At 43.1% G+C, this 13,311-nt stretch overlaps 1 protein-coding gene across 2 annotated transcripts in view; it reads left to right on the top strand.

The window, feature by feature from the left end:
• LOC130368782 (TRPM8 channel-associated factor homolog) overlaps positions 1-13,311 on the top strand; it is a 78,287-nt gene that overhangs the window by 56,015 nt on the left and 8,961 nt on the right. Inside the window, exon 6 of one of the 2 annotated variants that reach the window (XM_056572992.1) lies at positions 12,687-12,926. The exons of the other annotated variant lie outside the window; for it this stretch is intronic. Coding sequence (XP_056428967.1) covers positions 12,687-12,926 — 240 coding nt within the window. The remainder of the gene's footprint in view (positions 1-12,686; positions 12,927-13,311) is intronic. 2 annotated transcript variants of the gene reach the window in all.

Raw genomic sequence — 13,311 nt, 5'->3', positions numbered from 1 at the left:
CGCCGCAAAGCTGGATGGTCTTGCTGCGGCGGTAGCAACCAGGTCGTATCCACCGGTAATGGCTCAACCTCTCTGACTGCTGAGACAGGCGCGGTACAAAAGGACAAGGCAAGAGCAAGGTCGGACGTAGCAGAAGGTCAGGATAGGCAGCAAGGGTCGTAGTCAGGGGCAACAGCAGAAGGTCTGGAACACAGGCTTGGGACAAACACTAAATGCTTTCTCTGGCACAAGGCAACAAGATCCGGCAAGGCAGTGAAGGGGAAGTGAGGTTATATGAGCAGGGAGCAGGTGGAGGCTAATTAGACTGATTGGGCCAGGCACCAATCATTGGTGCACTGGCCCTTTAAATCTTAGAGAGCTGGCGCGCGCGCGCGCCCTAGAGAGCGGAGCCGCCCGCACCAGAACGTGACAGGGACGGGTAAGTGACTTGGGATGCGATTCGCGAGCGGGCGCGTCCCGCTGTGCGAATCGCATCCCCGTCGTGAATGTCAATGCAGCGCTCCCGGTCAACGGGTCTGACCGGGGCGCTGCAGAGAGGAGAACGCCGCGAGCGCTCCGGGGAGGAGCAGGGACCCGGAGCGCTCGGCGTAACATGCAGAATAACATGGCGGACAGATGTCACTAGCAAACAGCATGATATAGCGGACAGATGTCACCAGAACTGCATTTACACTACAGGCTAGATATAGATCACAGCACTGGCTTCTGTAGCTGGTTGAGGAACACTATTCAATTTAGGTATATGCAGGTATGAGCTTTGAAAAAGGCTTTGGATTTGTGGTAGCAAAAGATGAGCCCTTAAGAGGCTGTGATTAGGATGTCCCCTCCTTGCATGGGGATTGAATCCTGTTCACACACACACAAACAAGGTCTCTTTCTAATGTTTATCTATCTATCTTTCTCTTTCTTTTTAATCTGTATCTCTCTTTCTAATCATTAACTGTCCCTAGTTCTTCTGTCTCTCTCCCTATCTCTCTCTCCCTGTCACTCTCCGTCCAGCAATTTCGGTGCTCTGCATGCAGTGGGTGACTTCACTGCCCTCTTATCCGTGTAAAGATGTCCTCCCCCTTTCTGTGTCTTATAGGCCTTTGTGCTGATTGACACAGTAAGCAGCAAATCACATTATAGACCTGGGTTATCATGTGAGATGCTAATGTCCCTGACGTAAACCATGCTTTCACATTTTTTTTTAGGTAAAACCTGGAAAAAAGTGTTCTCCAAGCCACAAAAATCATAAAGTTTGGGACAAATACGGGTTTCCAGGTCTAGGATGGTGTAGTGATGCCTCTCCATGTGCTGACATAGAGGCCTAATTTCTAAAGTCTTACCCTGACTGTGCCTAACTTTCTCTCTGCAGATATAGCACTGTGCCTGGTTTCCTGCATCTGGTAAGAATTTTTACATGGCAGGATACCATAAAGAGCTAGGTACACCCCCACCTCACTGTTTCCCTGTTATAGAACGTTTTTTTCTCATGCCTTCAGATCCAGCACCAGTGCTCCTGAGCGGCTCACACTAACCGGCCTGCTGACATCCTAATCCTTAAACTACTCTTCATGATTAGTGTTGCTCGCGAATATTCGCAATGCAAATTTTATACGCGAATATCGCATATTCGTGAATATTCGTGAATTCGCGAATATTCGCGAATATAGCACTATATATTCGTAATTACGAATATTCTTTTTTTTTTTTTTTTCACAGTACACATCACATTGATCATCCCTCTCTGCTTCCAGCTTGTGTGGTGTAAAGAAGGCTCTAATACTACTGTGAGACTGGCGTGCGATTTTTCGCATATGCTAATTTTCGCATATGCGATTTTTTGCTTATGCTAATTTGTGTATATGCTAATTTTCGCATATGCAAATTTTCGCATATGCGAAAATAAAACACGAATATTACCAATATGGGAATTTAGCGAATATGTGACGAATATTGGTCCATATATTCGCGAAATATCGCAAATTCGAATATGGCCTATGCCGCTCAACACTATTCATGATCGTGACCACTCCTCTCAGTAAGATGTTTTGATATCTAATCATGGCCTTGTCCCCCCTCAGCACATCCACTATGATGCCTTACAGTATTCCCACAACGCCTACCACCACCAGTCCCACTAGTGGTATACTCGGCCACTGCATCCCCCACCACCTCCCCGAGGAACAGTTGTGTCATGGTCAACATGAGACAAATGAAAAAAAGGGAAAGACTGGCAACCACACCATGTACAATGCACACCAACACATATACAAATAAATATAAATATTACTTTATTAGAAAAACCACAAATTAATACACAGAGAGAAGGGCCGTGACCCTACCTCAACCCCCTAACCAACGCTAAATAGCGTGTCGGTAGGAAACTGTCTGCAAAATCAATACAAGTAAACCTTGCCAAGTCCACTAAAGATGATACAAACAATATGAATAGCAAGTAAGGTGAAAAAATGTTTTGTATAAATAATTCCCTCTCGCAAAAAACACCAAGAATGTAGCAGAGAAAAAATAATAATAATAATCCTGAACAAAGATAAATAAAGTGCCACTATATACTTAACAACATAACACCAAAGTGCTAAAAGCACCGAAAAATGTGTGTATATGAATCGACTATACTCCTAACTGGAAAAGGAGTGTGCAATACTAAACAGAAGAAATGAAAAAATATACTCAAGGACTTGGACCCATGGAAGGAATATAAAGGTACATAGACATAGGACAGTTTCCACCGCGGGATAAGGGGACAGCTTGCTCCACGCGTTCCTCCGCCTGCTACGGCAGCTTCCTCAGGAGTCAACCTTTGGAGCAACATGTCCCAAAGGCTGACCATGACACAACTGCTTCTTGTGTGTAGAGCTATCCAACTGCATAGCAGTACGGGGAGGGGGGAAGGAAAGACAGAGATGAGAAACAGACCGTCTAGGATGGCCATTTCTACTGCATTATGTAACTGTAGAGGATGAGGAATCCATTAACAGCTGTCTCACCATCATTTCTTCAGACTCTTCTTCTTCGTCCTGAGAAGACCTCAAATGAGTCAACTAATCCACAAGGGCCATGTTATCATGTGAAATCACACAACCCCTGGCAGACAGTTAGACTTTTGGACAGCTGACGTAGCTGCTACTAATACCAGCAGGCACCTAGCTACTGCTGCTGCTACCTGTACTGGTGCTGGTACTGTCAACAAAATTCTTACTATAAGAGGACATGGTAGGGATCTTCTGTCCTTTTCCCTGTCCAACAATTCCTTTATCAGACATATATTTTAAGTTGTTTTGTAGGGTGATTTTTCACTTACCAACTAGTCAAGTTTAACTTTCAATACTTTCAGTGCATTGTTATCTTACAACCAGGTAAATACAGTCATGGCCATAAATGTTGATGCACCCTTGAAATGCACCCCTGAACTTTTTCAAGAAAATGAAGTATTTCTCACACAAAAGGATTGCAGTAACACATTTTGCTATACAGATGTTTATTCCCTTTGTGTGTATTGGAACTAAACCAAAAAAGGAAGGAAAAAAAGCAAATTTGACATAATGTCACACCAAACTCCAAAAATGGGCTGAACAAATTTATTGGCACTCTTTCAAAATTGTGGAAAAATAAGATTGTTTCAAGCATGTGATGCTCCTTTAAACTCACCTGGGGGCAAGTAACAGGTGTGGGCAATATAAAAATCACACCTGAAAGAAGATAAAAAGGAGAGAAGTTCACCTAGTCTTTGCATTGTGTGTCTGTGTGTGCCACATTAAGCATGGACAACAGAAAGAGGAGAAGAGAACTGTCTGAGGACTTGAGAACCAATATTGTGGAAAAATATCAACAATCTCAAGGTTACAAGTCCATCTCCAGAGATCTAGATTTGCCTTTGTCCACAGTGCGCAATATTATCAAGAAGTTTGAACCCATTGAACTGTAGATAATCTCCCTGGGTGTGGACAGAAGAGAAACATTGATGAAAGGTGTCAATACAGGATAATCCGGATGGTGGATAAGCAGCGTCAAACAAGTTCCAAAGATATTCAAGCTGTCCTGCGGGCTCAGGGAGCATCAGTGTCAGCGCCAACTATCCGTCGACATTTAAATTAAATTAAACTCTATGGCAGAAGACCCAGGAGGACCCCACTGCTGACACAGAGACAAGAAAAAGCAAGACTACATTTAGCCAAAAGGAACTTGAGTAAGCCAAAATCCTTCTGGGAAAATGTCTTGTGGACAGATGAGATCAAGATAACAGAATGAGGCCTATAAATAAAAGAACACAGTACTTACAGCAAAATATGGTGGAGGTTCAATGATGTTTTGGGGTTGTTTTCCTGCCTCTGGCACTGGGTTCCTTGAATGTGTGCAAGGCATCATGAAATCTGAGGATTACAAACGGATTTTGGGTCGCACTGTACAGCCCAGTGTCAGAAAGCTGGGTTTGCGTCTGAGATCTTGGGTTTTCCAGCAGGACAATGACCCCAAACACACATCAAAAAGCACCCAGAAATGGATGGCAACAAAGCGCTGGAGAGTTCTGAAGTGGCCAGCAATGAGTCCAGATCTAAATCCCATTGAACACCTGTGGAGAGATCTTAAAATTGCTGTTGGGAAAAGGCGCCCTTCCAATAAGGGAGACCTGGAGCAGTTTGCAAAGGAAAAGTGGTCCAACATTCCGGCTGAGAGGTGTAAGAAGCTTATTGATGGTTATAGGGAGCGACTGATTTCAGTAATTTTTTCCAAAGGGTGCGCAACCAAATATCAACCTCTTGGGGACGCAGGGCATATTCATACGCCCTGCATCCCCGATCCTTAAGGACTCGGGGCGTACCTGTACGCCCTGGTCCCGCTTATCGGGTTTAAACCGTTCTCACCAGCAGAGAACGGGTTAAACACGGTGGGTCCCACGGGCAGCCAGGACCCATGGCTAATGCTGGGCACAGACGATCGGGCCGATGCCCGGCATTTAACTCTTTAGAAACTGCAATCAAAGTTGATTGCGGCGTCTAAAATGAAAGTAAAACTATCACGAAAAAAATGTGATGTCCCGATCAGCTTACTGGACGACGGGAGGGTCCTCACCTGCATCTCCATTGTCCCATCGGCGATCTATTGCTCCATGCCTGCGCAGCAGGCAGGAGCAGCAGAGCGCTGGTTACACTGATCAGTGCTTTGCAATGGCAGAGCACTGATCAGTGTATGCAGTCAGAAGATTGCATGTTGCAGCCCCCTATGGGGGCTAAAAAAGAAAAAAAAAGTAAAAAAGAATGTAATAAAAGTTCATTAACCCCTTCCATATTAAAAGTTTAAATCACCCCCCTTTTCCCATTTTTAGAATAAAATAATGTGATAAAGAATAATAATAATCATATGTGGTACCGCCACGTGCGTAAATGTCTGAACTATTAAAATATTAGGTTAGCTAAACCACACGGTCGATGGCGTATACGTAAAAAAAAATACAAAAGTCCAAAATTGTGCATTTTTGGTCACTTCATTTACCAAAAAAATATCAATAAAAATCGATCAAAAAGTCCCATCAAAACAAAAATGGTACCTTTAAAAACTACAGATGACGGCACAAAAAATGAGCCCTCATACCACCCCATACATGGAAAAATAAAAGTTATAGGGGTCATAAGATGCCAATTTTAGTTTATAATTTTTTTAAGTATTAAAATAAAATAAAACCTACATAAATTGGATATCCTTGTAACCATATGGACCTACAGAATAAAGATAAGGTGTAATTTTTACCAAATATTGCACTGCGTAGAAATGGGAGCCCCCAAAATTACAAAATGTCGTTTTTTTTTGTTTTGTTTTTTATTTCACCCCACAAATAATTTTGTTTTGGTTTTGCCGCAGGTTATATTCTAAAATAAGTGATGTCATTGCAAAGTACAATTGGTCCTAAGGGGTTAAAGGACAACTGTAGTGCAAGACTTTTATATATTCTTGTGCCCGGGCCTCAAAAATAAACAAAATAAACTTTAAAGGGTACCTCTCATCAAAAAAACTTTTGATATATTATAGATTAATGTATGCAGAATAACTTTACAATTGCATGTTATTAAAAAATATGCTTCTTTCTATTTAATTTTCCACTTTGAAGAAATGACCACTAGGGGTCTCCCTACCAGTCCTGGCAGCAAGCATTTCAGACTCATGTTGGAGTCCTAAACACTACGAGCTGCCAGTCTGCTTTGTTCACAAAGGAGAACACTCAGAGCTGCCAGCCTGCTTTGTTCACAGCCTGTTTGGCTGTGAACAAAGCAGGCTGGCAGCTCTGAGTGTTTAGGACTCCAGCATGAGTCAGAAATGCTTGCTGCCAGGACTGATCGGGAAAAATAGAATAGAAAGAAGCATATTTTTCATTAACATGCTATTGGAAAGTTATTCAACATTCATTAATCTAAAATATATCAAAAGTTTATTTGATGAGAGGTACCCTTTAACATACCTTCCTACGTGCCCCCATTGGTACGGCACAGGCCTCACGGTCCAGCGGTGCTAACCTCATTCAACTTCCTGGGGACGGGGACGCCGCAGAGCCGTAGGTTGAGCCCACTGTCATGTAAGAAGCCGTCCAGAGCTCCTTACATGACAGTGGGTTCAGCCTATCACCGGCCGTGGCGGGACATCGCTGCGGCTGGTGATACACCGACGGCTCTGCGGCGTCCCCGTCCCCAGGAAGTTGAATGAGGTTAGCACCGCTGGACCGTGAGGCCTGTGCCGGACCAACGGGGGCACGTAGGAAGGTATGTTAAAGTTTATTTTGTTTATTTTTTGAGGCCCGGGCACAGGAATATATAAAAGTTTTGCACTACAGGGAATAAACCTGTATATAGCAAAACATGTGTTACTGCAATCCTTTTCTGTGAGAAATACTTCATTTTCTAGAAAAATGTCAGGGGCGCCAACATTTACAGCCATGACTGTATAATGTGTATTTACGAGTGCTATAGAGGGCTAATGCACGATATGAAGATGCTTTAATTGCACTATTACCTTACACCCGGGTAAGTATAAAGTGTGTTTTTAAAACAACAAAGTAGACGTACAATGGCTTTAGAGGGCTATTGCGCAATAAATGTTGGTGCTTTTATTGCATTGTTACTTTTCAACCGAGTAAATATAATATGTGTTTTTAAACCAACAATGTAGACATACAAGCACTTTAGAGGGCCAATTGCGTTGTTAGCAAACAACATACAAAGGTGCTCTTTAACCACGTAAATGTAAGGGCATTAAATGGCTATGTTGCGTTCACTGCGATTTAAATACATATTGCTGTCATGCTGGTCAGCCAACAGCTTTGCTCAGTTGTACAGGTATTGGTATTGTTGAGTCTGGCAAAAGGCTGGCTGTGATTTGTAGTGCGTGATGAGGCTTATGCAGAAATGGACAGGAGGTCCCTGAGATGAGCCCACAGATCAAGCCTGTGCTCACTTTGCTGTGGAATAGTACAGCCTATGGGCCAGCTCTGGAGGTTATTGTGATATGAGAAGGCATTTTGGGATTCCGCGGGATCGCTCAGCTCTTATGAGCTGCTGTATGCTCCACAAGAAGTTCTTTTCTTTTCAGATTTCTTTTCTGTCTGACCCCAGTACTCTCTGCTGCCACCTCTGTCCATGTCAGGAACTGTCCAGAGCAGGAAAGGTTTGCTAGGGAGATTTGCTCCTGTTCTGCACAGTTCCTTTCATGGACAGAGGTGTCAGCGAGAGCACTGTGGTCAGACAGAAAAGAAATTCAAAAGGAAAAGAACTTTCTCTGTAGTATACAGCAGCTGATAAGTACTGGAAGGAATACGTTTTTAAATAGAAGTAATTTACAAATCTGTTTAACTTTCTGGCACAAGTTGGTTAAAAAAAAAAGTTTTCCTCTAGAGTACCCCTTTAACCCCTTCATGACCCAGCTAGTTTTGGCCTTCATGACCCAGTCCGTTTTTTCAAATCTGACATGTGTCTCTTTAAGTGGTAATAACTTTGAACTGCCTTTACCAGGTAAAGTGATTCAGAGATAGTTTTTTCGAGACATATTGTACTTTATATTAGTGGTAAATTTTTGTTGATACATGAAGTGATTTTTGTGAAAAACTCTTAAATATTGTGCAAAATTGGAAAAATTTTCATTTCTCTATGTTTGAAACTCTCTACTTATAAGAGAAATAGTCATGCCAAATAAATGTAGTTATTAATTCACATTCACAACATGTCTACTTTATGCTGGCATCATTTGTTAAACATTCTGTTCCTTTTTTACGACATTAGAAGGCTTATATTATTATGAGCATTTTTTCCAAATTTTCTACAAAAGTTGTGTGTGTGTGTATATATATATTTTTTTTTTTTACTTCTGTACAACAGCTCCCCCCTAGTGTCTAGTACACAAAACATGCAGTAACAGGTCTAGGACACTAGGGGGAGCTGTTGTACAACTAAACAGCTCCTTTACAACAAAAAAAGAAAAATAATTGATAATGAAACTAAAGAATGACGGAGCTCCAGAAGGGTAAGGGACACCGGTGGTAAGGGACACTGGGGTCCTCTAGCAGAGCAGTGGGTGTGTCCCGATCCCCGTGATCGGGACACACACACTGCGCTGCTCAGGAGTTTTCTGTGTGAAACGCTGATATCAGCTAGTCAGATTTGACTAGCTGATAGGAGCGATCACTGTGAGGGGGGATGACAAAACCCCCTTGGTCCCGAGGCAAGATGGCTGGCTATCAGTGATAGCCACCGTCTTACCCGGTGTGGTGGGATGCCGCGAGTAGCGGCCAGTATCTGCATGACGTGCATGTACATCATAGGTCAGGAAAACCTTTCCGGTCATGACGTCCATGTATGTCATGGGTCTGGAAGGGGTTAAAGGGGTACTCCGGTGGAAAACTTTTTTTTTTTAATTAACTGGTACCAGAAAGTTAAACAGATTTGTAAGTTACTTCTCTTAAAAAATCTTAATCCTTCCAGTACTTATTAGCTTCTGAATACTACAGAGAAAATTATTTCCTTTTTGGAACACAGTGCTCATTGCTGACATCATGAGCACAGTGCTCTCTGCTGACATCTCTGTCCATTTTAGGAACTGTCCAGAGCAGCATATGTTTGCTATGGGGATTTTCTCCTCCTCCTGTCCATTTCTTAAAATGGACAGAGATATCAGCAGAGAGCACTGTGCTCATGATGTCAGCAGAGAGCTCTGTGTTCCATAAAGAAAATAATTTCCTCTGTAGTATTCAACAGCTAATAAGTACTGGAAGAATTAAGATTTTTTAATAGAAGTAATTTACAAATTTGTTTAACTTTCTGGCACCAGTTGATTAAAAAAAAAAAAAAAAGTTTTCCACCAGAGTACCCCTTTAACCCCTTCATGACCCAGCCCATTTTCACCTTCATGACCTGGGCATTTTTTGAAAATCTGACCACTGTCACTTTAAACATTAATAACTCTGGAATGCTTTTACTTATCATTCTGATTCCGAGATTGTTTTTTCGTGACATATTCTACTTTATGTTATCGGTAAAATTTCCCTGATATTTGTATCCTTTCTTGGTAAAAAATCTAAAAATTTCATGAAAATTTAGAAAATTTAGCATTTTTCTAACTTTGAAAGTCTCTGCTTGAAAGGAAAATGGATATTCCAAATAAATTACATATTGATTCACATATACAATATGTCTACTTTGTGTTTGCATAAAAAAAATGACAAGTTTTTACTTTTGGAAGACACCAGAGGGCTTCAAAGTTCCGCAGCAATTTTCCAATTTTTCTCAAGATTTTCAAAATCGTAATTTTTCAGGGCCCAGTTCAGGTTGGAAGTGGATTTTAAGGATCTTCATATTAGAAATACCCCATAAATGACCCCATTATAAAAACTGCACCCCCCAAAGTATTCAAAATGACATTCAGTAAGTGTTTTAACCCTTTAGGTGTTTCACAGGTATAGCAGCAAAGTGAAGGAGAAAATTCTAAATCTTAATTTTTTACACTCGCATTTTCTTGTAGACCCAATTTTTGAATTTTTACAAGGGGTAAAAGGAGAGAAATCGCCCTAAAATTGGTAACCCAATTTCTCTTGAGTAAGGAAATACCTCATATGCGTATGTAAAGTGTTCGACGGGCGCAGTAGAGGGCTCAGAAGGGAAGGAGCGACAAGGGGATTTTGGAGAGTGAGTTTTTCTGAAAGGGTTTTTGGGTGGCATGTCCCATTTAGGAAGCCCCTATGGTGCCAGAACAGTGGACCCCCCCCCCCCCACATGTGACCCCATTTTGGAAACTATACCCCTCATGGAATTTAATAAGGGGTGCAGTGAGCATTTACACCCCACTGGCGTTTGACAGATATTTGAAACAGTGGACTGTGCAAATCAAAAATTTTATTTTTCATTTTCACAGACCACTGTTCCAAAAATCTGTTATACACCAGTGGGGTGTAAATGCTCACTGCACCCCTTATTACATTCCGTGAGGGGTGTAGTTTCCAAAATGGGGTCACATGTGGATATTTGTTTTGCGTTTGTCAGAACTGCTGTAACAATCAGCCACCCCTGTGCAAATCGCCTCAAATGTACATGGTGCACTCTCCCTTCTGGGCCTTGTTGTGCGCCCCCAGAGCACTTTGCGCCCACATATGGGGTATCTCCGTACTCAGGAGAAATTGCGTTACAAATTTAGAGGGTCTTTTTTCCCTTTTACCTCTTGTGAAAATGAAAAGTATAGGGCAACACCAGCATGTCAGTGTAAAAAATTTTTTTTTTTACACTAACATGCTGGTGTAGACCCCAACTTCACCTTTTCATAAGGGGTTAAAGAAGAAAAAGCCCCCCAAAATTTGTAAGGCAATTTCTCCCGAGTACGTCAATACCCCATATGTGTCCCAAAACTGTTGCCCTGAAATACGACAGGGCTCCAAAGTGAGAGAGCGCCATGCGCATTTGAGGCCTGAATTAGGGATTTGCATAGGGGTGGACATAGGGGTATTCTACGCCAGTGATTTCCAAACAGGTTGCCTCCAGCTGTTGCAAAACTCCAAGCATGCCTGGACAGTCAATGGCTGTCCGGCAATACTGGGAGTTATTATTTTGCAACAGCTGGAGGCTCCGTTTTGGAAACAGTAGCGTACCAGACGTTTTTCATTTTTTTGGGGGAGGGGGGCTGTGTAGGGGTATGTGTATATGTAGTGTTTTTTACTTTTTATTTTAGGTTAGTGTCAGTGTAGTGTAGTGTTTTTAGGGTACAGTCACATGGGCAGAGGTTCACAGCAAGTTTGCCGCTGGAAGTTTGAGCTGCAGCGCAAAATTTGCGCCATCTCAAACTTGCAGCACTCACTGTAAACCTCCGCCCATGTGAGTGTACCCTGTACATTCACATTGGGGGGAGGGGGCAAACATCCAGCTGTTGCAAACTCCGAGCATGCCCTTTGGCTGTCCGTGCATGCTGGGAGTTGTAGTTTTGCAACAGCTGGAGGAACACTGGTTTGGAAACACTAAGTTAATAAACTTTCAAGTGTTTTGCAACCAAACTTAGTGTTTCCAAACCAGTGTGCCTCCAGCTGTTGCAAAACTACAACTCCCAGCATGCATGGTCTGTCAGTGCATGCTGGGAGTTATAGTTTTGCAACAATTGCAACAGCTGAAGGCACTGAGGTAGGAAACGGACAATGTTTCCCAACTAGTGTGCCTCCAGTTGTTGCAAAACTACAACTCCCAGCATGCCCAGACTGCCAAGGCATGCTGGAAGTTGTAGTTCGGCAATATCTGAAGGATCAGATGTTGCCGAACTACAACTTCCAGCATGCTTGGGCAGTCTGGGCATGCTGGGAGTTGTAGTTTTGCAACATCTGGAGGTCCACAGTTTGGAGACCACTGTATAATGGTCTCCAATCTGTGCTCTTCCAGATGTTAGAGAACTACAACTCCCAGCATGCCTGGACAGACTGAGCATGCTGAGATTTGTAGTTTTGCAACATCTGGAAGAGCACAGATTGGAGACCATTATACAGTGGTCTCCAAACTGTGGACCTCCAGATGTTGCAAAACTACAATTCCCAGCATGCCCAGAAAGCCAAAGGCTGTCTGGGCATGCTGGGAGTTGCAGTTTTGAAACTCTCAGAGGCAGCAGTGAGATCGCTTTACGGCGATCTCACTGCTGCCAATGAAGATGCCGCCCTGCTGCCGGAAACTCACCTCCGGGACGCAGCGCAGCCGGGACCACACGGAGGACGCCGGGATCGCACGGAGGACGCCGGGACCGCTCGGGACACCGCTCAGACGGGTAAGTGACGCCGGGGGACGGGTCAGGGACACTTAGCAGAGCGGTGTGTGTCCCGATCCCCGTGATCGGAACTCACACACCGCGCTGCTAAGTATTCTGATAGCGAAACGCTGCTATCAGCTAGTCAGATTTCACCAGCTGATAGCAGCGATCGCGGGGGGGAGGTGGGGGATGAAACCCCCCGTGGTCGCACGGTAAGATGGCTGGCTATCAGTGATAGCCACCATCTTTCCGGGCGCTGCGGGATGCCGCGAGTAGCGGCAGTAATGTCCATGACGTACCTGTATGTCATGGGTCGGGAACACCTTGCCACCCATGACGTACAGGTATGTCATAGGTCGGGAAGGGGTTAATGCTCATTTTATCATATCTTTGTACCTTGTATATTTAGCCACTTTAATGTGTCTTCTCACCAGGACAGACTAGCCTTTCCTCGTGGAAGGATGAAAAGCGCTCCTTACCAGCTCCTTGGGCTGAGCTTATTACAGAGAACATTATCCTTACTGTCCCTTCTGATTCAATACGCTCACTAGAGGATCCAGAAGAGGTGTTGTCTTTATGGGATGAGATCATGTCGGCAGTAGCAGATCTTGCATCTATCTCAAGAAAACTGCCTCGTCCAGAAAGAATTGTGGCTGATGTCCAGATCTCAGCAGGTAAATTACCATTCTTCACATTCTGGCCAGTCGGCCTAGATATCCATGAGGCCCAGGGTATTTGAACACATGATGCTCTTCGCCTACTAAAAATTATTGCCATGATATACAGAGCACTAGCACAGTTTTACAGTAAATATTATTAGTGTTAAAGTATAAAGCTTTGACACTTAAATGAAGGGCATTTTCACAGATTAAATACATTTTTCTATTACAAATGTTAAAGGGGTATTCCAGGAAGAAACTTTATTTTTTAATTTATTTTTTATAATAATGTTATGGCAGTTGCTGAAAAAAAAATTCTAAACTCACCTTTCTCACTTTCCTGCCTATCTCACTAACACAAAGCTTTGGTTCTGACATACAGCACTTCTGGGATCAGGGT

Source organism: Hyla sarda, chromosome 4, assembly GCF_029499605.1.
Source record: "Hyla sarda isolate aHylSar1 chromosome 4, aHylSar1.hap1, whole genome shotgun sequence".
In the NCBI taxonomy this organism is placed as follows: Eukaryota; Metazoa; Chordata; class Amphibia; order Anura; family Hylidae; genus Hyla; species Hyla sarda.
This window is presented reverse-complemented; position numbering and strand designations above follow the sequence as displayed.